Here is a 26,424-nt window from a genome sequence, read left to right as displayed (position 1 = left end):
AAAGCTATATCACACGCGTGAGTTTCGGACAGCACGAGAAACGGAGTGAGTAGTCGTGGGATTTAAACCGGTATAAGGACCGCTGATTCATTTAACACGGCAAATGGGCAAAATCAGTCAGTGCAAACACACCAACTGACTTTGTGGACATTTTGGACCTTCTTTGTGGAAAAATAGAAAGTATATATAAATTTTACACTATACATGCCAAAGCTAGGAAACTTTGTGGAGGATTCGGAAACGTTGTCGCGAAACTTTGAGGTTTTCGCCACAATAATTGGTAAGTTTGGATGTCACTGTTATATTTTGAGAACGCAGCTAGTGAGCTAAGTTGTTTGTTATTCATTAAAATTACATTAACATCTGATTTGTACATCTGTTGTTTGACAAAAGCATGACATTACCTTAAGTGTAAATAATTTTATTTAAATTAGAAAATGCTGTTTTAGTGTGCATTGCACCGATTTTAATTTCTTATACTTTGTTTGTACCTTGTCTGACTTTTTAGATTATTTTGAACTGTTTGAATTAAGTAACTAACGTAGAAAAATAATCTAGTACCTAAAATCTCGGTTTGCTATTTATCAGGCCACACAAAGTATAGTAGTCAACATTTGAAGTGGATCAAAAACATTCATCAAACTTGTCCTAAGACAAGAACGGGTACTGGGTATTGGTTTTAAGACAACTTTTAGGAAAGGTTTTGATCCACTTCAAATGTTGACTAGTGTATATACTTATAAATCTGCTATATAAGTGTTACTATGTACTTCTCATGATTTCCAAATTTGGTGTGGCCTATATCGCCTTTTCACCGCTGGTAGGCGCTCGAGTATTTTTATTGGTCACCTCACCACATACTCATTACATTTTACAAAGATATAAAACACAGATAGCGTTTGTATCATGGTACATTTCGCAAATCTTTGCAAAAACTTGTGTGTCAAATGTTATCGGTATTTTTAGTTTCGGCATAGAGATAAAGTACATTATACCAGAGCTGGTTTACAATGCAGACGTTTGCAAGCTGTAGCGCACTGAACATTTGGCACGAGATCGTGATAGTGAGTGACGTAAGCGTCAATTTGTGTATCGCCCCGAGCGATGCTTATTATACTGTACGGCTGGGACGCGACGTTTCCTTAAGAGCATATTATCTTTTACGGGGAGCTATTTGCATAAAGATAATGATAACCGTAACAGATGCTTTCAAACGTAAGCTACACGCGCATACAGATTACACGCTCCCAGCAAATGCGTATACAATTTTTATTCCCATACAGAAATCTGATATACGGACATATGTAAAACACATCAGTTGATATGGCGATATGCCTATATATATCAGATTTCTGGATAGGTTGCTGTTATTGATATTTGCATACGTCAATGTATATAAAATAGATTTCTAGGAGATCTATATCTAGGTGTGTGTGTGAATCTCCTAAAAATCGGTTTTCCTACATTAATGTATGCAAGAAATATACATACATACATGTATATATTATCTGTATTTGTGTAATATGCGCGATGTAGAGTAGCATATTTGGTGTATTTTGGAAACAGGCCAACCGAATGTTGTCATTTAAACATTCAAGGTTATTTTTGGGCGACTTGTGTTACTTTGACAGTTTACCTCATGAATGGTGCGGTATTGGTACGAGTGGGCTGGATCTCCAGTGTTTCTGAGCCGCTTTAAACCTCGCCCACTCAGCCTGGATTCGTCCTCAATGAGGAACGGGATGTGGGGGATGAGAAAGGGGGTTGGGTCCCTGCTCCACGTGGGTGATCATGCCGCTCTCTTATTGGCTACACACGCGGACGTCATCGCTTGCGCCTCCTCTGATTGGGCGGAGCGGCGGAGCTATTGTGGGTGTAATCATAGCGCTGTGGAAGCGAGATACGGCGAAACAACGGTCATTATTATGCGCGAGTTTCTCTTCGCGATGAGGAGCGCGCTCTGAAAAACGTCGTAAAATCGGACGTTTCCGCAGTACGGTTGACCGATCGCTCGCCAGCACCATTAACGACAAGGAAAAACACTTTACAGACAATGTATTTGGTCGGAAAACCAGCCATTTAACGCGTTTAAAGACGTCCGGTCAATAGCATAGAATTAAATACGTCCAGAAGAGCCAGTGTGTATTTAAATTGGAGGATCGTTACGCATCAAAAACGGGAATAATCATCGCACCACCGCCGTCTGGGAATACTTTCCTAATAAATAAATAAAAAAGCAGGACACCGATAAGATATCCGCCCGTATCATCGACTCCTCTCCTCTATAACGCAGGCTATCGAATGGACCCGCACCCGACCGCCCGGAGCTGCAGCAGTCGCGGAGCCGCGCCGTCCTGTGAGAGCGTCACCGGCGAGCCTCCCATGAATTTGTACATCCAGTCCACCACCGGCACGCGCTTCGAGCTCTCTCTTCCCGTAGAAGAGACCGTGGAGGGGCTAAAGCGACGACTTTCTCAAAGACTCAAAGTACCCAAAGAAAGACTCGCTCTGCTGCACAAAGAAACGTGAGTATGCGTTACTAAAAGCAGCTTAATTGGTGGAGCATTGCGTTTGCAACGCAAAGCTCCGGGTTCGATTACCAGGGAGCGCGCATGCTGATCTAATGTATAGATTGAATGCACTCAAACTCACGCTTCTGCCAAATGCATGAATGTAAATGCGCTCTGGTTATGCTAGTGCATGTTAGTCAACGTTTCATATCTCCAACCAAGATATTTATAGCTCTGGCAGCCCTATTTTAAACAGATATCTGCTGTTGATAATGTACTGTGGAAATCAGTTCATATGGGCCATGTGCATAGGTTTAAAGGAACAGTGCATTGTATCTTGGCATATGTTTAAAGGCCCTGAGGTACATACGAATAGTATATCCTAATCACCAGTTGCTTTGCTGGATTAGATTATGCAAGGCATTAGTAAACTAGATAGAGGTGGGCAAATAAAGCAATCCTGGTGGGACTCACACCGGCGTGTTAGAATATTCTAACTGAATGTTAAAGATAAAGGGGCGATGTTAGTTTCGGTGCAGTTTAAACATTGCCTAACAATTACACATGGGTGGTGGTGCTGGGAGGTGAGAGAGAGCGGCCCTTTGTCACTTGCAAATGACCCTAACAGTTGCATTGTTTGTGCTTTGAATCAAGCCGATTGAAAAGCCCTCGCAAATAATCACCACCAAATTACATCATCCCTTTGAAAAACTAAGAGAGTCGCCTAATCTCTCTGTTTGGTTTAGCAGCCTTCAGGCCAATCGCTCAGTCCCTTTGTTCGGCAGGAGGTGGTGACATTTAGCCCTAGCACATGTGTACACGATTGTGCCGGCAGGACAGATTATTTTAGGGATTTGTGGGTTAAAAATAAACTTGGGTTGTGTATTGTCAATGCGTTTCTTAAGCGGATTTATACGTGCACTTTTCTATATTATCAAAGATATTTGCTTTATATAGGCACTCTTTGTGGCGATACACAGATTTAAGTACACTCTCATTAAAAAGCTGTCACTGGAAAGCGTGCATATTAGTACTACAAAGGTACCAAATGTATACATATCTGTACCTAAATGATACATATTAGGACCTTATTAAAGGGTACTGCCCCATGACAGCTTTTAGTAGTTTTGAAAAACATGCCCATCTTATCTTGAAAAAGTCATATCAGGATAAAAGTGTTAAACCATGTACAATAACGCAACCATAAACTATGCATATGAATGTTGAGGTCTAATGTCTGTGTTTTTCTCCTCCGTAGACGCCTGAGTTCAGGAAAACTTCAAGATTTTGGTATAACGGATGGGAGCAAACTAACACTGGTTCCAACAGTCGAAGCCGGCCTAATGGTAAAAGGCAGTATATGGCCGATACTACATTTAACTCACTCCCATATGAGATTGCATGAGAAGCTCACCCGGCCTTATATCTCTTTCCACAGTCTCAAGCGTCAAGACCCGAGCAGTCCGTAATGCAGGCGTTGGAGAGCCTGACCGAAACGCAGGTAAGCTTTCATTCTAATAAGGTCATTCCAGTAGATGTTTGAATTACAGTAGCCTTTTACATCGGACAGTTGTGCGTACACTTAACCTAATTGCCCGGGCAGCGACGAATATCCAGCTGGCTCTTAAAGGACCATTTGTATGTTTTTGAACTCTCTACTTGGCAAGATGTTAGACTGACACATAGGGTAATGGGATACAGATGATGCCCTTCTAAGCTTTTAACTTTAAGACCTCCAAACACTTACCACGCATATTTTAAGAAACATCTTCCAGTTTCCTGGCAACATCTGTGAGTCGAGCCCCACCTACAGTAGTAGCATAAAAAATTTCTAAAACTATTATTCTATGCGTCACACGAACAGATAAGCGACTGTTGCTTTCTAGTTTGTAGTTTCATTGACTACTAATAGATCTTATCGTTACAAACCTCCTGATTTTGGTTTCAAAAGGGCACAGAGTTTATTATATCGCTGGATATTGGCATTGTCATGCCTTTGCCAAGAATTGCCGCCACATGCTTCCGCTAACGATATTTTGGGAAATCCTGGGTTATTGTGTTCGTGCGCGAGCGTGTGGGCGTGCATGCGTACTCGCGTTAGACAGGAAGGAGCAGATCTTCAATGACGGCAGAAGACAGTTGTGTGCGTTTTTAGGGAGGGGGTGCACCGCTCTTATCATTGAACGCATCCTCTCTAGGCAGATGCAGTGTCTTCTGTTTCTATAGAAAGGCATTTATGGCGTTTCCCATCACTGAACCTTTTGCAAGGCCATGCAAATGCTAACTGTGCTTTTTTCTGATCTAATGCACTATTTGTAGGCAGCTAACTGTGTCATCTGGTCTATTATGAAAGGGCTCTATTTCAGACATGATTTTGGATCGTTTTTAGTCATCTTTTTTGTAGCTTCACACTCGCAGACACCAACTGAGTCAGTAACGCTGTCAATATGAGACACATTCCTCTTTCAGAGTTGAAATTAGTCAACACAATTGTGCGCCGATATGCCTTTTAAACGGGTGTTCGTGCACCGCTACTGTATTCAAACTGTGCTCGACAGTCATGTGGTTTGAACAAAGGGATGAGATAAGGTTGTCTGTGAGAAGATAGATAGATACACCACATATATAGCAGTGGAGCTGTTGAATGGCTTCCAAGGAAAGATCCATCTCAGACTTCCTTGTGACCAGGCCGAGTGCTTTATGGAAAGGAAAGGCTGGCAATTATTGGAATGGGTTTTTTTCCTTGTTACTTCAGACTAACAGCTTTCTCCGGTCTATAATTTAAAGCTTTTGTGGTTTCCCATGTCTCTCCATAGTCTCCAGTTTTACCCTTTCTGTCGTAAAAGAGGAAGAAGAATTAGCAAGGAGTGGTTCGATACATCCTCTCAAATCCAAGTTTTGTTCGTTGAGGAAAAATAGCCTATTTTTTGCTCTTTTGTATGTGATCAGTTACTCAAGTAAAACAATAATGACTAGTGTCTCATTTATCTGGCAACCGAGTTTGTTAATTACCAGTTGCCTTGCTTACCCGCCTCTCAAGACAGGTAGATCGCTCGCCTTGTCCCCGGGGTGTAACAAAGCAGTTTGTTTCCACAAGCAAGTCAGTCAGTCTCAGCGCCACACACTAGAGATGTGATCCTGTCATAACTCTCCACCCTCCAGACACCCACCTACCCGCTTTTACAATAGGCCCGGGTGCCTGTCATTGTGTCTGAAAATGGACAGATGCGAATAATAGGATCCAACAATTTAGGGCGAGACCTTTAAGTTACCCCTTTCGTCATTTACGCCCACCCAGCCCCCCTCCCGGAGGGATAGAGGTGTGGAAAAATTGAAATCTGTCAGTGAGGTTGAGGCGAGAGATGACCACAGCTAGGTTCTCTGATGCGATTACCAGGAAGGACAGTGATGAGTCAGAAACCTGGTACATAAAAAAAATAAAAGCGGTAAGATCGTGTGTCGTTTCGTGTATCAAAAGGATGCTGATGTCGCATTCATACTTTTTTTGGGTAAATATTTGAAATGAAAAAGTGGGTGTCGCTGTGTGAACAGCTGGCACATGGGAGGAGAAATTCGTTTGCATTCACCCGATCGGCGATAAGAGCCGTGCATATGCATGTTTACACAGAGCGAAGTTATCACAGGCAATCAGAGATTCGTGACTGTTCCTGTTTCCCACCCGCCTTTGTGATTGAAGTGCCTGGTTTCGTGACTGAACTGAAAAAAAAGGGGTGGGGGGCTGTGAGGAAGTTCTCATTAGCCAATATCCAAGGCACTTGCTTTTCTTAATGAGGGCCGAACACTCGTCTGCACTGGGCTGTTTCTTTTTTTAGCTTTGTTCTTTGCATATTTGTCCTTCTTTTGTTCTGTGATATTTAAAGCTTTCTTCTATTTAGGTCATTATTTAAAACCCCATGATTGTAGATATTTTTAATCATGCTGGCTGCAAACGTGACACTTCTGTTTTGACTCAGTCTTTCGCCTACCCAGACTAATCTGTTCAGTCATCTGAGGAAAAAAGGTGTTGCGCTTCACAGTGCAGATCTTTTGCTGGTCACCAAGATCTCAGAGAATGAGGAACAGTAGAAAAGATTCAGACCTGGACTGATCCAACTTTGAACTTACATGTAGTATTATTTGACAAATCGAATTCGACCTTTACCCACCGAATCCTTCACATCCATGTCTCACGTAGACCTTGAGAAGGTCAAACCCCCTCAAGCGGGATTTCTGAAGATCTTTAGCGTTTGGATAAAGATGCAAGCCATTGATTATTTTAAAAGGCCTTGTTATTGCATCCACACCCTACATGTCTCTTTGTAGGACAGTATTGACGGCCCCCGGCGCGATCAAAACGCGCTGGTCGATGGCGAGGGTTAATAAGCTGGTTCATGTTCGCCAAGGCCTTTGATAGGGGACCAGTCGCCTTTCAGTCATGCGTGGTATAGCAAAAAGCCAGTTTTTTGATTTGACCCCTTCAAAGATGAGTGAGGCTTCAGGCCGTGGTTGAACGTCAGCGTTCACATCTCCTGCAAATGAGTTCCTTGAACCGCTGAAACCCCAATAAATAAAACTGTCAGCTACAGAGTTGGGAGAGGAAGGAGCCAAAGGCGTATTCTCGCTGAATATTTCATCAGCATCTACTGGCATCCTAACACCCCACCTCCCCCAACCTCTTTCTCTCTACGACCCTCCTCCCCGTCTCCCCTTATCACGTTTTCTTTCTCTCTCCTTCACCCGTTCCTCACTGCATAGCAACCGCAGCCCACTGCAGAGCAACATGCCTCCCCAACAAATCAAAATGGACGAAATAAAGGCCGTGTTGGTTTGCCCATAAGCACGCAGTTATTTTACATACATAGGAACTTGTTGCGTTATTTTGTGCAATCTGGAGGAAGCTGCAGGGTGGATTTAAAAGTGTTTAAAATTACTAATGCTTTTATTAATAGCTAAAAGTGCAATTTTACATGGTGGGGAATGACCAGAACTGGAGTAATGGGTGTTGGCATGCATTCTGTGTTGGGCAACTCATTGGAAGATTTTGATCTGTATTTTGTGGATTTTTTTATAAATAGGGTGGGTCCAGTTAGGTCTTTGGTTTTAAATACATTTTAATGCCAGGGTCAAAAGTGAGAAGATCAGTTGCACTAAAGCCAGTGGCCCTAAGAACAAAGAAGCATTTGCAATGAGTAATTGTGGTCGCTTTTAAGTGTCTGACTCATTTTGGGTGCTGCATGTTGACTCTTAAGAGTCTGCACACAGTTTCTATAGGACCCACAGCAGATCTAGCTGTCGTCTGAAATTACTGGAACCACTACTTTCAACATTTCTTTGATTTGAAAGATTTCTGAGGGTAACTAAATATGGGCGTTCTTCCATAACCAGCAAAAGGATCTCCAGAATGGTCTTTTAATATTTTGCAGCCATTTATTTACATCAAGGACAATTAAACATGACAGAAAATTTGTATAACGTACAGTATTTTTTGGTCACCAGCACTGGTATGCTGCACACTGCTTTAATTTTTGCATATTTAGTTTTAGTCAGAGGTGCACCAATATATCTGCCTTTAAGCGGTATCTGTAGTACATAACATTAGTTTTTTCCCAATCAATAGATAGTTATCTAAGGTATCAGTCGTTATCAGTAGATGCCATTCTGAGTAATCAAGTATTGGTATCTTTACAGAAATTTGGTATCGGCGCATTTCTAGTTTTAGTACTTGATGGTTTACAAAGTTACAGTATTAACTGATATAATTTGAATATGTTTAACACTATATTTCTCAGGGCTGTCTCATGTTCTTGCTATCTTTTGTCTTATAAAATTGTGGTTTAAAAGGTTTAAAATTGTGTTTTATATAAAAACGGAATACCATGTATTTAATTTAATTAGAAGAAAACAATTAAATTAAATTTATTCTAGTCATGCAAATTTTTTTTATTCCGTTTTCACCAATTATTTTGGCTTTTATTCGTGACTCGAACTGACGGCTGGGAAATGTCTTCGCACACCACGTCCTCGTTTCTCCAACACTTTTACTGGTTTGTGGGGGTTCGTGCACACTCTCATTATGTGGGATAAATCTGGGCTTGGAGTCAGTTTTATCCTCGGGCTCGACGATGACCAATCTGCAAGGCTAATGTGAGGTCTGGCACTCTATACTTGACAATTCACAGGCCCAAGTATATGGAACAGATTATATGTTTAAATTATTAGTGCTCGGATGTTCATTGTCCTACTTACAGAGCCCTGGTCAGGAATGAGATCTGCCTTAGACTTCAAAATTGTCACTTAGGGTTTGCCGTTAATTCAGTAGTGGTACTTTGGTGCATTAAATTGTGTTATTTCATAATCATACATGAAAATCAAGAAATCGGAAAAAAATAAAATAAGGGTCTATATCTGGCTCTTGGTCTGTCAATGAAGTTCACAGAGCGGTAAAGGTCGCTGTGCCGCTAGAGTGGTCGCTCGATGGAAAAACAGATCAGCAAAAGAGCCGAGCGAGAGAGAGGAAAAACGACCCCAGTGATTTAAAAGGTTAACAACAGGTCAGCCACCACAGGCACACTTTGGATGCAGAACGGGCTTGCTTGGAAAATCTTCATGGCCTCCTTTATTCTCCTCATTTCTTCTGGTACATTAGTTTGAGTATGACTTTGAGTGATTTAGAAACTTTAGACAGTTACAGAACCATCTGTGGTTTGTCTTATGGTTCTTAGCACTTAAAGACAGGGGCAGCTTTAAAAAAAGCATAATATAGCAGATGCGACAAAGCAAGCCTGAATGTTAAGATCGAACAAGAGGGAAGTTGTTTCCAGAGTTTGGAGAGCCATGTCACGCCAAGCACTCTTCCCTTGTTTTCCAAGGGTCAGAAATCCCCAGAACTTGGCTTGACTTTCCATTCTGGGCACTCCAAAAATGGGTCTTTCCGGTCCATCCTTTCAAACAATTAGCTATTATGCGAGTGTGCAGAGAGTGGGTCTGCATCCTGTTTCTATGGCTGATTTTTCAGGCTCGAGGCCAGGCAGAAGTGCTTAGTGGGTGTGCTGAATGCTAAGTTCAAGAACGGGAGAGTGTTTTTGTGTGTGTGTGTCTTTTGTATACTTCTGCTTATTCATAAATAGGCATAAACAGTGCTTTACTTATTCCGTCGTGTTGTCAAATTCCTGTCCACTGCAAGAGTATTACTAAAGCACTCTTTTTCCTGCCCACAGGTCAGTGACTTCCTGTCTGGCCGGTCTCCTTTAACCCTGGCTCTGCGAGTAGGCGATCATATGATGTTTGTCCAACTGCAGTTGGCAGCACAGCACTCGGGTGGCCCGCAGTTACAGCATCGGCATCTCGTATCGCGCGGAAATTCGGACAGCACAACTGGACACTCGCATGGAGCCTCTGGCTCTGCCTCTGGGACTGCAAGGGTTTCACATAACCCCCACCATCATCCACATCCACACCCGCATCACCCCAACACAACACTCCCATCCAACCCAGTGGCCTTCCCAGTTCCACCATCCCCCTCTATCCCGACAGTTCCTCCCATGTATCCCACCTCTGCTTCAGGGCACTGCAGCCCTCCGCCTCACCCCTCACCGCTCCCCAGCAGCTTTCTTCACTCCCAGCAGCCGTCTTCAGCCTGTCCCACCTCTCCGAGCAGTCCCAGCCCAACAGCTTCTTGTCCAGAGGTAAGTATTAATTTTGACATTTTTTCCCAATCCAGTATTCTGTGTGTACAAGGATAGAATTTGCTTTGTAAAGCCAGGTATCTTAATACAGCATTTTTGGTAAATAAAACATTTGTGCACGTATACAATGCATTGCTATAAATGAAATTAAAGTTCAGAACCAATGGCTTAGCCAGACAAGCACACACACTAGACAATCCTTGGGTATATTGTACAAACCATACTAGTGGTTGACCACTGCCCTATCTGTGTCTGACACAGGCTAACTGCTCTGCAAAGACGTCTGGCAACTGTAACACTCCCTCCTCGCGATCCCGCAAACCAGGTGCTATTATTGAAAGTTTCGTCAACCATGCACCTGGAGTGTTTTCTGGCACATTTTCAGGTATGTTGTACTCTTCATTTATATTTGTGAATTGGCTTAGCATAATTGCATATTTTCTAACTTCTGTATTGGTTCTCTTTACCCTAGGCACTTTGCATCCCAACTGCCAGGACAGCACCGGACGTCCCCGGCGGGACATCGGCACCATCCTACAAATCTTAAATGACCTCCTGAATGCCACCAGGCACTACCAGGGCATGCCCCCATCGCTCACGCAGCTCCGTTACCAGGCTCAGTGCAGCACCCCGAGCTCCCCAGCACCCTCGCCACCTCCTTCACCCCCTCACACCCCTGTTCTATCTGGCCTGCCCACCACGATGCCAACCCCTGAACCCCAGCCGATCCTCCACCCGTTGGTACAGTGCCAGAGCCCGTTTCGCATGTGCAAGCCTTCCGGTGAGTTTTATCTGCCATTAACTGAATATGTAAAGATCTTGTGGATTAATCAATGTGTATGGCTTTAGCAAAATTTTGTGAAGATGGGCAGGAATGAAGTTGGTGTTCCTGTAGCTCTGTTGTACTAGCAACATACTGCACTGGATGCATTGTAGCTTGCATTGGTAAAAGCGTCCAGGCTTTGCTCTAGCTGAAAGTTTATAAAGCCTCGAAGGCTTTATAATAGTTCAAAAGGTACAGCCACTGAAAGATATGGAAGAGTAACGATGTCGAAGGGCTTGAGACGGGAAGAAACTTTGGATCCACTACCTTCCCCCAGTAGTCTTGTTCTGTTAGGCCTCAGCAGTCATGCTTCAGCTGCCACAGCATGTCTGGCTTTGTCTATATGCTGACGGTGTCCGCTTTCCTCTGTGAAGCAAAGAATGGGGGTGGACTACTCTGTTACCAAGAGGAAGGAGGCAGAGAGCCAGAGCGAGAGAGATAGCAAGGAAAGATAGGACTTGCAGACGTGTGGCAGGTACCCCGCGCTGTCTGGTAAAAACTGATTATCTGGGGCAGCTCGCTTCAGCGCTGTGGAGGAAATTGAACTGCTCTATCATGAAACACTGCTGTTGGAGAGTAGAAAGATAATGAAGAAATATTATCCTGGCGCTGTTCAAAGCACAGGGCTGTTATCAATCTAGACTAGATTAAAAGCATACCAGGCTAACACCGCAGAATATGAAAACATATCATCTGCTGCTGGGGTGGAATAACTTCGGTCGGTCCGTTCCATGTCGGCATAGGAAATTTTTCACGTTTTTTGAGGTTGTGCATACAGCCTATTCAGCCCCCTCCTCCACCTATCTGCGTCTTCAGCCCTGTTTAGGTCTTTGTTCATGGTACATCATACTGGTCCAACTTTCCTATTCCAACGCTCTATGGCAGTCCTATCGGCTGGCTCTGGTCAATGGACGTTTGGTTTCTTTGCAGCCTTTAAATAGAAAGTTACACGAGAAATATAAGCTCGACGAGAACACTCATTGTGTTTGAAAGTCAGCAGGAGGAGGTGGAGAAAAATACCAAGGGTCCATTCATAAAATTTTGTTTGTATCCGGCCAGCAACTGCCCACTGATTAATTGGTGCTTCCTCTTGGGTGAGAGAGGAAATAGGGCAGGGTTCAGTGGCTATTTTTTGAATGAAACTGGTCTGCTAGTTAGCAAGTGGTATAACAAAAAATGTAATTGTGTTAATGACGACATATAGAAAAACTTTGTAACTTAACATCTTGTCAAAAGTAAATTGTGACTTAGTGCATTTTTAGACCATGTGAGAAAACAGAAATCCACTCTAAAGGCTTGTTCACACCAAGTGAGGGTAACGTTTTAGTGTATTCAGTATTTCTTCAAATAATTTTAAGAGAATAGATAATTGTGATCCTTTTAAGAGCATTTTTTTGGCTTATAAATGATTGACAGCCAATTAAAATCCTCTTTGAATTTCAAAGGTTTTGCACATTTAAATGTAAAACTGTGGTGTGCGAACCTAAAATAAATGTGACATCATTGGCCATTGGTGTAAATACTAAGATATATATCGTCATATTTATTAACAGGCCTTAAAACTTTACACCAACACTAAACCTAATGGATTCAGTTGTTGAGTTGTCTTGAGCTCTTTAAAAGGATAGTATTCTTTTTTCTACTATGGAAGGCAATGGGGCTTTTGATCGTTTTGGTTATGTAAATAATGACAGAATTTTCATTTTTGAATCCCTTTAAGTGTTATTCTTCAGCAACTGGCATCCAGCTTGTCTATTTTATAGGGACCCTTCGTTCATGCAGCATTCTGTCTTTTCGCCTTAGTCTACAGGAAAAACATGGGAGCAATGCCTCTCAGTGTTGTATGGGTAAAGAACACTTTCGGAAATGTCACATACTTTTAGAGGTGCATCAGCATTTCTTACTTTACAGAGCAAACAAACTTCATAACCCACATTTGGTTTTAACTACGCATACTGTTCCTGGATTCTTGTAGACTCATGCCTTTCATGGACTGTAAGACTGTGGTCAGTGTTTGTGGGGTGGTTGGGAGGGGTTATATATGAAGGAACACTGTGCTTGTGTTGGGGGGCGGTCTGCCCCAAAAGGGTTGGCCATTCATGACTCAAATTCCTGTGCTCGCCCGGGGTCTCCCAGCCCCCTTGCCCACTGCAGATAACCTCTTTTGTTTGACCTAGTGTGCGCAAGTAGCCTAAAAATGCACCAGCCAGCTCTTTTGTAGTGTATAATAAAGATATATTAAGTAAAAATGAAAGCCCACAGGCTTGATGCTTGGTGAGGGCTGTTAGATTTGGTCTTGTCTGTCTGTTGGAAAAAATGGAGAGTACAAAAATGAAGACAAAACAAGTCTTCGAGAGGGAGATGGAAAAAATGCTTTCTTCACTCTGTACTATCTGTCAGCTTAGGTTAGTTTAGTTTGGGCTGTTGAAGAGAGCCTGGGTGGAGCAGTATTTTTAGAAGGGAGAGAGAGAACAAGACTGCTCGAATTCCTTGCTCATTTAATCCGACGGAAAGCAAAGCTCCCGGCTGCTGTGTGTATACTGCAGGGATGTGAAATGTCAAGATCTCAGCCCTCTTTGTCCTAAACTCCCTGTTGCTTAAACACTGCCAAGTTTTCTTTCTAACCCAAAAAAGACAGTTTTGTCTCTCCGTGGATCCCTGTCTGCTTGATCGGGTGCCCTAAGGCTCATTCCGTGTCACTATGGTGCTCAGACCTGCCCAACTCAGTAAGGGTTTAATAATTCATCCCCCCCAGCTTCGTCGCCAACAAGCATGTAAGAACCCCTCTCCTCCCCCAGGCCAACTATCCATAGCTGCTTATCAGGCGTGGCCGTGGCAGGCCATATCCAATGCCTTTTATTGCTCCCAGTATGTAAATTGCGGTCATTGGAGACCTAGGCACCCTGCAGGGTCATTGATGCCACCCCATCTGAGAAGCAATGGAGATGTCAGGCTTTGACCGCTTCCCTGGTTTAGTAACAGCTAGGGGTGCAGATGGCTAAAAACAATGGCTGTCCTGTGATGCGCACCCACTCTGAGCTCCTCTATACCCAGAGGCGGCATTGGCAACCATCCCAACTCTCCAGGAGTTAACTGCAGCTGGCTTATAGCACAAGAGCACCTACTATTCTGGGTACATCTGGACATTAGCATTATTAAGGCTTTATTTACTGTAGGGGGTAAGGTATGTCATTTCTTCAAAGGGGGTATCTTTGTTGCTTTTTTATGGTGTCAGGTGTGGAGAAGTAGAGACTGATAAACGGTTATAGATGCCAAAACTTGATGTCTGGCACTCAACATACTACTGCCCAGCTACCAAGACAGATCTCCTTGATGCAGAACGATTGCAGCATTCAGACTCAAAAAGATCACAAGACTTATCAAGGCAAACAAATAAATAAGTCAAAGACAAGCGTTAATTAAGCTTGATCTTTAATGGATCAATGGAAAAGGGAAGCTTGCAAAGTCTTCTGGATTGCTGTAATGTGGGCCGACACGTCGGGTTGGGCTTAATGTTTACCCGAAACCTTGCTCAACTGACCTAATACCTGCAGACAGGCCAACAGCCTCATTGATCGTGTAAAAATCCCTCTCTCAAAAAGCTCCATCGCTCTCTCTTTACTCATTCTGAACCCTCCCCCTCTTCCCCCATCCATTTCTCATTTCACATGGCCATCAGTGCTCGGTCTGAATCCCGCTCCCTCCATGCAAGGATCAATACATTCTTATAGACCAACCCCTTGCCATCAAAAAGCATGAGCAAGCCAGTCATGCTACTTCAGAAATGCCTCACGAATTGTTCACCCAGCACGCTGCTACTTTTTAGATTCCTGAGGGATTTTCAGCATAATCTCTTCCACCCTCCGTGGCTTGTTCTCATTTGACGGCTTCTCTTTTTTTGACGTCCTCTGAGAGGCTGCATGGAGGAGGAGTGCCGTGGGTGGATGCGGGCATTGGGGGTGGGGGTCAGATAGGAAGGCCAGGTGTATATCTTGTGTACGGGCCGAACAGCTGCGCAGCAGGAGGTGGGGCTGAGTATGTTTTGTATTTTCCTCCCCCCTCCTCCCTGGGGCTCGAGCAGCTCGTCACAAGACTTTTTTTGTGTCCTAACCCCCCCCTAATTTGTGCTGCAGGCCTGAAAATGTCGAGTGCATGCTGAGGACACTGCAGTGTATGCAGACAATGTAACGTTAGCATAGAGGCTCAAGTCGGACGAATGAATGCAAGGGGAGGGTCTTTTAGCTATCTTCACTTCCTTGCTCGCCCCATCCGTGATGCACAGTTCACTTGCAGTTGCCGGTAGCGAAATTATTCTGTTCACCCGCCCCCTGTTTGTGCCAAACCTTCAGCTCAGGGAGGGGTGTTAGAAGCATAAGGGGATGAAGACAGAGAGAAGTGCTCTTTGTCTTTGTATCCCAGCCCCCAGCCCCAGCCATTCTGACCTCCTTCTTTCTCTGCACTCCAAGCCCAGACAGGTCTGTCAGAAAGCTTTAGGCCAGCCAGCTACAACCTAAATATTAACCCTATAAATGGAGTCTTGAGTCTTCCCTTCGGGTAGCCATATTCGTAAAGATGCGGGGGATGTTAGAAAGCAGATTACTTCCACACTTTACTGCACAGTGCCCAATACCAAACCGAACAAAGTCTATGAAATCCAAGCTAAAGTCTCATAATCTAATTGTTAGTAGCATTAAAGTTTGATTTCACTTGAATGACATGACCTTACACAAGGTTATCCAGGTTGTATTTTCACAGGTCAATGATGATTTGTGTTGAAAACAGCACATCACAAAAATTACTTCATCTGGGTTTCACAGACAGGGTCACTTATAGTGTCCTTGGATTCTTCTAGAGCAACCCAGACCATGTGGGGGAAAGGACGTTGGCAGGAGCCATATATTCTCACAAAGAACAAAAAGACCTAGTAAAGTCCCCCCAAAACTTGGCTTTGTAGCAAGGATCTGCCATAACGTCTTTGAGACTATTGTGAGGTTCCTACAATACCTCAACAGTGGCATGCCGTGCCCAGTGCTGCTAATGAGCTCTTTTTTTTCAGATTTTTGTAGCTCTGTCCCATGGGGCACAGCAGCTTCACGAAGTAAGTTTTTTCCTCCAGCTCCAGCTGGTGCACAGAGAAAAGCTGACAAGCTTGCCCTACTTACGAGGCCTAAAGTTGCCATGAGATTTCAAAGGGCAGATGAAGGATAAAGCCTGAACTGGATGAACTCATTTATCTCTTTTTATTTTAGAAAGGTGAACACTTGGTAGGATCTTGTGATAAGGATTTCATTATTAAGGTCTGTAGTATTCAAAGTCTCATAAGACCAGAACCTCTCTAACCATAAGCAGGACCCAAATATGATTTATCTAACCAGGTTTGGGGAAGAAAGGAATCTAGATCTGTGTTGCTTGAACAACATGTCTTCCACTGAATATCCAAATGAATAAAATGTACATATTTAGCACAAATCCTTCTGTAGGCAGCCAAATGGTATTGAATAAAGGGAAAATGGAACCCACACAAAAATCTGATTTCATTTCGATATTGTGAGGTGGAGGAAATTGATTAGGGAGCGAGAATATGCATCCGGCCTCCTGTTTTGCTTCCTTGCAATTGCTCGAGGTGGGATTCCAGAGCATGTCTCTCTTTCTGTCTCTCCGTACAGCTTGTCTGTCTTTTTCTCCCGAGGCAATGGGGAGGGGTGCGGCGTTTGTGGGGGTTGGGGGTCTTAATACTGTGGGGGGGTTTGGGTGGATGATTACTGGTTCAATGAGCTCAGGCCAGGAAAAGAAAGAGGGAAAAAAAGGCCTGGCTCACTTCGCCTACAATTTCCATTCGCTTGCATTTTCTATTGAAAGCCAATAGCAGTGTCCTCGCCTGGAGATGGATTGCTGCGCTAGAGCTAAGGTTTAATCAATAGGTCTTTTTAATTTGCCATCGATCCATGTTAAAAGCTACTGCTGCCGTGTGTGTGTGTGTGTGTGTGTGGCAGAGCACACCCGATGAAAGATAGTCTATGCTTGGGATTATTGACATTCTAGCTGGCTATTTCATTATTTAATTCGGGGATAGATCCTAATGGAGCTGGATAATAGATTGTGGTTTCTCTTTCTCTTCCATTCTCTCGAACATATTTATAAACTTAAGGTTTAGGGTTTGTGCCGTAAGTGCGGAAATAAAACCCCACGTTTTTTAGTCTTCATCAGCCAGTAAAACCGTTTCTAAGATGAAATTGGATTAGAAGGTATTCGCTTCCTGTAAAAGAAACAACAAAGTCAAGATGGTATCACTTGGGAATTTATGTGCGCATGCACTTGTAGGCGTTGGTCTCCTCCCAGGCTTGTGGGTTTCTTTGTGAGAAAGCACTTCTCTTGCATATCTCAAGGGCACGCCTGCCAGGACATTTTGAACAAAACGTTTCCGATAAGGGAGCAGAGAGAACTTGTCGCCACGTACCGGGATGTTCTCTTCCGAAATGCAGAATCGAGAAGAGGGGTAGCTCGGGTGGGTGTAATCACAGCATGCCTTTTTGAGAACATTAGTATCACTATTCATGCGTGAGTTTATATATTTAGTGCCTAGCCTTAGATAACAGCGACCAGGATGTGCACTTAAGATCCAAACCACTGAGTCATTACTTTCTACACCAAATATGTTTTTGGATGCTTGAGTGTTCTTGACGACCCTTTTAATTTGCTTAATGAACTTTTTGTTTAGAATCTTTGTGTTGGCGTGTTTTCTATTGAAACAGGAAGTTTTTTTAAATAGGTTTTATTTGCTATTTGCTACTCGACTGTGGGTTGTGTTCTGTTGCAAGGGCTATTCATGTTTGTCAACATTGTGAAAATATAATCTCTTGATTTTCTTAATAGTCATAGCTGGTGATAGTAGTACTTATACTCTGCTCTTTCTCTTTCCTCAGGTGATCGACTGCGTCAGACGGAGAACCGGGCCACACGCTGCAAGGTGGAACGGCTGCAGCTTCTCATGCAGCAGAAGCGTCTGCGCAGGAAGGCTCGCCGAGACTCCCGCGCCCCATACCACTGGCTACCCAACCGCAAGGCCGGGCGGAGCAACAGCAACAGCAGTATGTCCAGCGAGGGCTCCCTGGACCTTGACTTTGAGGACTCTGTGTGGAAGCCCGACGTCAAGGCTGACATGAAATCCGAATTCATCATGGCCTGAAGCAGTGACCATCCACATCGAAGCCCTAGACTGGCAATTAGGATCTGGTTTTCAGAATTTTCAAAGACCGTACCAGGAGAAGCACCTAGGAAGTTTAATGGGCTTCTTTCCTCATGTATCCTGTGACCACATAGACACAAAGGAAGTTTCAAATGGCTTCCTTGATAGACTACGATCTTGGAACGGACTGATTTTCGAATTGTGACGTTCGGATACGGATTGGACTGACGAATAGACAGCATTTGGACTCAGGTCCAAGAAGTAAACAAATGAGCATAGCAGACATCATTGGTGTTGGGATTTATTTTTCTCTTCTTTCCTTTTTTGTTTTTCTTTTTATCCCAGGAGGAACATAGACGGAGATGCATGTAGGCCAACTACAGGCATGATGTACGGACAAAAAAAAACAGATACTGCTCCTCCTCTTGTTCAAAATGGGCATTCATAGTTCAAGGATCGTTTGAAGGGGGTTATCTTCGTTGTTTTTCTTACGTCCTGTTTTTCTTGAATCACGATGATTTCTGAAACAATGTAGCATTACCCACAAAGCATTCAGGTTTTTATCTTTATCATTTGCACACACCTGTGATTTGAAATAGACAATATCAGAACATAAGCGCATAAGGACATGGCACAGTGCATGTTTAGTATATAAATATTAAAAATGATTAAGACGCTTTCTCAACGACAGCTCAGTGTAAAGTCAGAGGTTCAAGGTAGGAAACTAAAACATGGAACGAGACATGAATGAATAGAAGATTCAAGGCTTGTAAAGTCAGTTTTATATATAAAGAGCTACTTTTTGTTTTTTACCTCCAGATAAAGAAACAAACAAGCATAAAGCAACAGTCACGCAGTGAGGCTCGTGTCAAGCTGTGAAATGAATCTGATGAAAGAAAAGCTTACATAATCATTCAAATACACACTGTATCTCTCCCGTTACCCTAAATGTGTATAATAATAGGAAAGTGGTGGGGTGCCGGAGGAAAAGTTTACAAATGTGCATTATAATGGCTCATTCTGCCAAAGTGGAATCTTTCATTTATGCATATGACTAAAACAATGCAAATACCAGCATTTACTTGCAGTTACCAACCAAGACTAATTGAACAAACGTTCTCCAAAATATATATTTAAAATGTAAAGTTTTTTTTTACTTCTTGTGCATTGCTTAAACAAAAAATTAGATCGAACAGGCCTACGATCACAACGTGTCCCCAGCCCGCCCCCCTTTCATTCTTAATAGTGCCTCGTACGTAGACGCACTGACATATTCAATCAGGTGTTCCACAGAAAGACGGTTCTGCTGCTACATGGGACTTCTCTTTGCATGCAAAAGTGTGAATTATTGATCCTTTTTTGTAAAAAATAATAATAATAATGAGAAACTGGTGCTGAAAAGATATACAAGCATGAAATTGTGATAAATGAAAAAAATAGACATTTCCTCAGCTTCTGGGATCTCTAATTAGAAACATGAAGTTACATATCAGTTGCAAACCAAAACAGGACTGGAATTCTGTACGTGGATCATTCCGCTAAGGAACAACGAAACACTTTCTACTCCCAATGTACAAGGATACACAGAGCAAACACCCAATCCCCACCCCGCTACCATTGACGCGTCCAAACTTGGACTGACGTGGACGTTGGCAACCAACTTTTGCCCCCATTGACTATTTGGACATAAACGTGAAAATGTTCGAGATTGCACTCGCTGAGTTTGCAATGAGATTACCTACCTGAAGGGGAACATTTGTTTTTCCTTTTATTATGTTCAAGTGGCCTTAACGTTCATTATCGAAACGCTCGCAGTGGTGGACAACAAAGGGATGTTTATGTTGTTTTTGTCCTGTGTATTTGTTAATTGGGGGGGCAATTTTTTGTGTTTAGGAGGTGGAGCTCTATTATGTCAAGGCTTCAGTGCCTTAAATATTTGCCCTTTCAATGTGTATAAAAAAACTGAACAAATTATTTCCATTTATGCAGGTTTTTTAATGAGCTCTGGTAGAATTTTGTTCGATTGTTACAAGCTGAGGGTCGTACAAAATGGCTTCAGGTTCCATCAGTACGTTTCTTTATTTGTTCTGTTGCGTCCCTTGAACCCTGCTGTCCTACAATGAAGCTGAAAAGCAACAAATTTGTGCGTTAATTGAAAAAAAAACAAAGTTTCAACTGCAGTGCTACAGCAACAAAGTGCCCTAACTCTTAGTTTGATATGTCCTTTAAGGACACGTTGACAACATGCACTTCGCTTCGATAAAGATTTTCAATGGACGATTTCTCCCTTCCCCCCTAAAGATCGTTATTTAATTTCTATATATGTATGAAATATACTCTGTGTGTGCCTCACCTGTATGTAAAGCGGTTTAAAAAAAAGGAAAACTGAAAAAGCATAGGAGATGACCTGAGTTTTAGGATGGGGGAATTTGAAGGGGGAGGGAAGGGGGGCATTTTCAATAGTTTGTTGGAGTTCTAATCACATCATTTAAGTTGCCTGTTCTTTCTTGTAGCCAATGAAAACTGATTACAAGAGTTGAAAAAAAAAACAATTTACAATGTTCTAGCTATAGACCGGTGTAGCACATGTGTGACTGTATTAATTTATAAAACCAAAATGGTAACTGTGAATTATGTATTTCTTTGTGCATTTTTTAAAAGTGGGCGGAAGCATAATGGCGTCGCTATGCCCTGCTTTGTTTTTGTGGAATATAATGGAAATAATCACGTTAAAAAAAGGAAAATATCTAAATATATTTTTTTCTTAAGCAATACATTTCAGTGTGACTTGTGATAGGACATTTTCTTTTTTTAGGTAATAAATTGAAAGAAAAAAATCTGAATTTTTTTGTGTACGTGTGAGTGATTTTTATCTATTTGAGTCTGCATATGGGTGTTCAGACGAAACACAGTAGATGAAACATTGATATGACTACATGGAAATGTAAAAGAAAGTAGATTCTTTTTTTGTGATGTGATAACAATTAGTTTAGTCTATGTAACCAATTTACTTTAAGAGTCCAGGGATCAGATGCATATATATTTTTAAAGTACATATATTTAATGTAGTCTGAATTAATACAAAGTGCATTAACAATACTTGTTAAGAATTGTATAAACTTAAACTACACTAGTCAACATTTGATGTGGATCAAAACCTTTTATAAAAAGTTTTAAAATCTTAAAACAATACTTTTTCTTGTCCTAAGACAACTTTGATACATGCTACTATCATATACTATTTGAAGTGGATCAAAAAAGTGAATCTGCAGATATATTAATAACAGTGAATGACAGGCCATTTTATGTAGGCCTATGCTTGTGTATTGCCATGCGCTCGGTTTATTTCCAGTCTTTTTACTCAAACCAAGGGGACATATCATGAAAATGTGCCTTTTTTCATGTTTAAGTGATATCATTGCATCCCCAATGCTTCTATCAACGTAGAAAATGTAAAAAAGATCAACCCAGTAACTTAGTTTTGGTAAACAATCTCTGCAAACATGAAAAAAATTAGGTAATTGAAATTTTGCTCCCCTTGTGATGTCATAAGGGGATAATACCGCCCCTTAATCTGCACTATCCAACCACAGCACTGCAATTTAGTGCAAATATCAGCTAATTTGCATTTAAAATGACACATCCAAAAACGACACATTTTTGCTCACACATACACAGTGGCCATTTTAACATGCTAAAATATGCGTTATTTTGAGCTAGAACTTCACATACGTACTCTGGGGACACCAACTTATTTGACATATTTTGTGAAATGTCCCCTTTCCAATTCCAGACAACTGGGAATAACTGGGAATAACTTTAAAAAACGAAAATAATTTCTGAATTAAGTAACATGCAAATAATTTAGTAACACTAAAGCATTAGATTAGTAAGATTAAAAGAGACATTATTTCCGGGCGGAAGTGGAAAATATCCGAAATCCGAGTAGTATTTAACTTCTGCATTAGCTTGCAGTTGCGTAAAAACGTACATCACAGGGTTTTCACAGTTCCACAATACAAAAATATTTTACTGACAGTGAATGAATAAATAATCAAAACGTTTATTACTGAGTTAAGAACATAACTCTGATTTTATTCATTTAAAAAGTATCTCCCCGTTCACTTGTTTGTGTTAGGCAGTCTTGACCTCACCAATATGGCGGCGACATAGATTTAGCAGCCAATGCGGCGTCTATGTATATCTATGATCACGCTGACTGCACGGTTGCGTGGAGAAGATGAAAGCTATCTTTAAAGTGTACAGGTTTATATGTATCTGGTGTTCGCTCAACCGCAGGGGTGCCAGATCAGAGCCCGAGCCTGAGTGAAGTGACAGCGGCTGATACTCCAACGCACCCACCCATCTGTCAACCAGTCCGTTCCTCTCCCGGGAGCTAAGATGAGCCGCGATGACAGATTCAGGGTGAGCACATAACTTACAGTAGGCAAGTTCTGTACAGACACATAATCTGAATTCACGAAGCATACACGATAAAACCAACAGTCTCGTTGTAAGAGGTATAGCCATCTGCAAAGATTTTGCGCGAGGACGAAAATAACTGATTTTCAAAATAACGATTTTCTCTTTTTTTATCTGTGGTGCCAAATACAATGATACAAAATATTTCGTGTTGTTTGCAGTCAATTTTTAATCACGATAGTTTTTTTAGAGAGAGAAGATCGGCGTTGCATTTACATTATGAATCCATAAAATTGTGGCACAGGGGTGAAAGGTCATGTGTATTTTTTTTTTTACCACTTATTGCACCAGACAGAATCCAGTCTGGTTGTTTGAAAGGTTTGGGAAATGGACCTGACTGAACACGGCTAAAACAGAGTGCAGCAAGCGCAGACCAACCGCTCTGTGATAAAGTATTGCAAGAGCAACTTTAACTTAAAGGATAAGTCAATTTTCTTAAAACAAAAATCCAGATAATTTACTCACCACCATGTCATCCAAAATGTTGATGTCTTTCTTTGTTCAGTCTAGAAGAAATTATGTTTTTTGAGGAAAACATTGCAGGATTTTTCTCATTTTAATGGACTTTAATAGACACCAACACTTAATACTTAACTCAACACTTAACAGTTTTTTTCAGCGGAGTTTCAAAGGACTCTAAACGATCCCAAACGAGGCATAAGGGTCTTGCCTAGTGAAGCGATTGTCATTTTTGACAAGAAAAAAAAAATGCACTTTTAAACCACAACTTCTCGTCTAGGTCCGGTCCTGTGATACGCCAGCGCGACCTCACGTAAATGCGTAGTGACGTAGAGAGGTCACGTGTTACATATATGAAACGCACATTTGCGGACCATTTTAAACAATAAACTGACACAAAGACATTAATTAGTATCATTCCGCATACAACAACGTCGGTACGGTCCTCTTTCTCCATACTTGTAAACACTGGGGCGTAGTTTCGCGTTCGTCCTCTGTGACCTCTTGATGTATTGCGTGAGGTCGCGCTGGCGGATCACAGGACCGGACCTAGACGAGAAGTTGTGGTTTAAAAGTGCATATATTTTATTTTTCTTGTCAAAAATGACAATCGTTCCACTAGATAAAACCCTTATGCCACTTTTGGGATCGTTTAGAGTCCTTTGAAACTCGGTTGAAAAAACTGTTAAGTGTTGAGTTAAGTATTAATTGTTGGGCTCTATTAAAGTCCATTAAAATGAGAAAAATCCAGCGATGTTTTCCTCACAAATCATAATTTCTTCTCGACTGAACAAAGAAAGGCATCAACATTTAGAAAATGGACTAATCCTTTAAAGACGGTTTTATTGGCACGTGCGTTGTCTATAGTTTAGCAAATAGTTCAAAATCACTTGAATGATAACATTTGCAAGGTTTAGATGCACATGCAAATGATAAACTATATAAATAGTTATTTCTGAATGATGCGTATTTGAACTGTTTTTATTAAAGTGATTATCATCATTTCTGCGTGATTTCTTCTGCCTTCCCAAAATATTTTCTCTCTTTTTTTATAGACATTTTGAGAATTTTTGAGTCAAACTGCTAGCCAAAAGGTTCATTTAAAGGGAATGTTTAGACCACTATTGCATTAAAACATCTGCAGAATATCTTTGTCCAACCCTTAATGGTAAATGGCTTATGGATGTTTATCCTTTGTAGCGCGCCAAAAACAGCATTTCTAGTTTTTGTTGGCAATGGAGAAAACCACAAAAATTCAAGTTCTGTATGGTCTTCCCTTTGTAATGATATTTACAGATTTATAACTCACATTCCCCTGCTCTTATGGATTCCACAACGTAGCCAGATCTCCACCTTATAAGAAAGTTTTTGTAAGACACCAATCAAAACAAGCTAACAATTTTACTTCCTTTTACTTAATTTCCTCATTCGGCACCAGGTCAAATTATTCATTTACTCTGAAATCGCTTCACCAAATGAAGCTTATACATAAATGAAGATGGCACCTCAAGTATGACTGTGCCACCAGTACGTAATTCATGCGCTGCTGACTCTTACATCTTTGACATTAGCATAAAGTTATGCATTAATCCTGATATGCAATTCAACATCATAAACCTGTCATTGGTAAATCTATAAACATCCAAGACAGTGCGTGTAAGTGAAAGAAGAGCGCGCGTCCTGCTGCTGTCGGTGTAAGAACTGCTGCCCAAGCAGAGTTTGCAGGCTAACCTTTCAGTTTCCAGTAATGCTAAAACTCTTCATTCAGATGAGTTTCCCAGAAGCAAACAAGCTTTTCTGCACTGTCTTAACTTTGCATCTGCCTCCACACCCAGCTGGTGAGAAGCAAGCTACGGTTAGCGCTGCGACGCGCATTTAAAACGAAACTGAGGATGGAGAACTGAGACAGGCCTGCGGCCACGGCCCCATACCACAAACGGCAGATCTTGAGGTTGAGTTATGAAGACGGTTCCTTGGTTCTTCTGGGCACAGCTGAGATAGGTCATGTGACAACAGTGACATTTATGCATATAGAGAGTCTGTGCACTGCTTGAATGACACAAAAATGGCACTTTGTGTAGGTTCAGAGTCAGATGCGTTCTGAATCATGCATACAGACTGAGACGAGCTTTAAATCTATTGCTCATGCAGGGTGAGTTTTGAGTATTATATAAGAAGTTTCACATGTAACATGGTGGCCTGTAGCTCAATTGGTAGAGCATTGTGTTGTTAGCAGCCTAAAGCCGAAAGTATACTCGGGACGTCCGCGTATGCGCGCCGTCCGCATGACGTCATTTTCGTCATCAGGAGGGTCCGCGGCCGGCCGCGCGGACCGTCCGCGTGCAGCCCAAAATTTGAGACCGCGCGGACAGTGCGCGTACAGTCCGCGTACGACAGCGCATGCGCGAGAAAATATTTAGACAGGACACTCCACTATAAACAATTATACAAAGGAAATAGACAGCATTTGCACACACACTATCGTTTTTCTTCTTTAACTTTTACTTCTTCCAAGAACAGAAAGCTGTGGAGCATGTTTGTTTGATTCCTGTTCTTTGTTGTCTTGTTGTTTGTTCTAAACTGTGTTTGCAATGGTGGATCAGTTACTTTTCTTCACCTATCCTAATGTTTTAATGTACTGTAAATGTCGCCAAATCAGTGCTGCCCTGACAGCCTGTTAGACTAATAATTTGAATAAGAAATCATTTGTATTGCGTATAGTGTCGAACGCGGCCATCCGCGTGTAGCCGCGTGGACTATACTCGGAAAGCTGCGCGGACGCGTGCGCGCGCGAGCCGGACGCGGACGCGGAAAAAAGTATACCCGGGCCTTAAAGCCTCATTCACATTAAGAACGACTAGCAGTAGCAAAGCAATGCAATCTTATTGATTTCCGTGGAAGCTTGTCGACTTCCGAAGACAGTGACTTTTGGCATCTGGATGGGGCGTATATAGTCATGCAACTAAGTTGAGAAAAGTATAACTTTATGCAACTGACGAGCGACTTCCTGGAGCGACTACCAATGAGAGTGAAGCAGTGGAGGTCACGTCATCCGTCTTTCGTCAGTTACTGGAGTGGACGTTACTCATTTGTTTATGACAACCAGATTTAGATACGACCTCTTTGAAAGAGACGAGCGACGCACAGCAACAAGTCGCTTGTAATGTGAATACGGCTTAAAGGTTGATGGGTTCAAACACAGATACTGATGAAATGTATAGTTTAAATGCACCATAAGTCGCTTTGAATAAAAGTAAATGTAACTTAACCTGTACTTTT

The 26,424-nt window shown here is 42.0% G+C and overlaps 1 protein-coding gene across 1 annotated transcript; it reads left to right on the top strand.

Annotated features, from left to right (window-relative positions):
• Positions 1-21,047, top strand: midn (midnolin). Its single transcript, XM_065246275.1, has 8 exons — positions 1-280; positions 2,294-2,525; positions 3,769-3,856; positions 3,949-4,011; positions 9,728-10,195; positions 10,457-10,580; positions 10,668-10,976; positions 17,942-21,047. The coding sequence occupies exons 1-8, from the start codon at positions 205-207 to the stop codon at positions 18,202-18,204; spliced, it is 1,623 nt and encodes a 540-aa protein (XP_065102347.1). The 5' UTR covers positions 1-204; the 3' UTR covers positions 18,205-21,047.
• Positions 21,048-26,424: the final 5,377 nt, after the last annotated feature.

This window comes from Paramisgurnus dabryanus, chromosome 24 (genome assembly GCF_030506205.2).
Source record: "Paramisgurnus dabryanus chromosome 24, PD_genome_1.1, whole genome shotgun sequence".
Taxonomy (NCBI): domain Eukaryota; kingdom Metazoa; phylum Chordata; class Actinopteri; order Cypriniformes; family Cobitidae; genus Paramisgurnus; species Paramisgurnus dabryanus.
Note: the sequence above shows the minus strand (reverse complement) of the source record. Positions and strands in the feature narration are given on the sequence as shown.

Bases quoted from the DNA above. Each gene is read 5' to 3' on its own strand.
- midn (XM_065246275.1), top strand. From the start codon at position 205: ATGCCAAAGCTAGGAAACTTTGTGGAGGATTCGGAAACGTTGTCGCGA. The intron at 3,857-3,948 runs GTAAAAGGCAGT...CTCTTTCCACAG, and splicing joins CAGTCGAAGCCGGCCTAATG to TCTCAAGCGTCAAGACCCGA. The intron at 10,196-10,456 runs GTAAGTATTAAT...TGTCTGACACAG, and splicing joins CAACAGCTTCTTGTCCAGAG to GCTAACTGCTCTGCAAAGAC.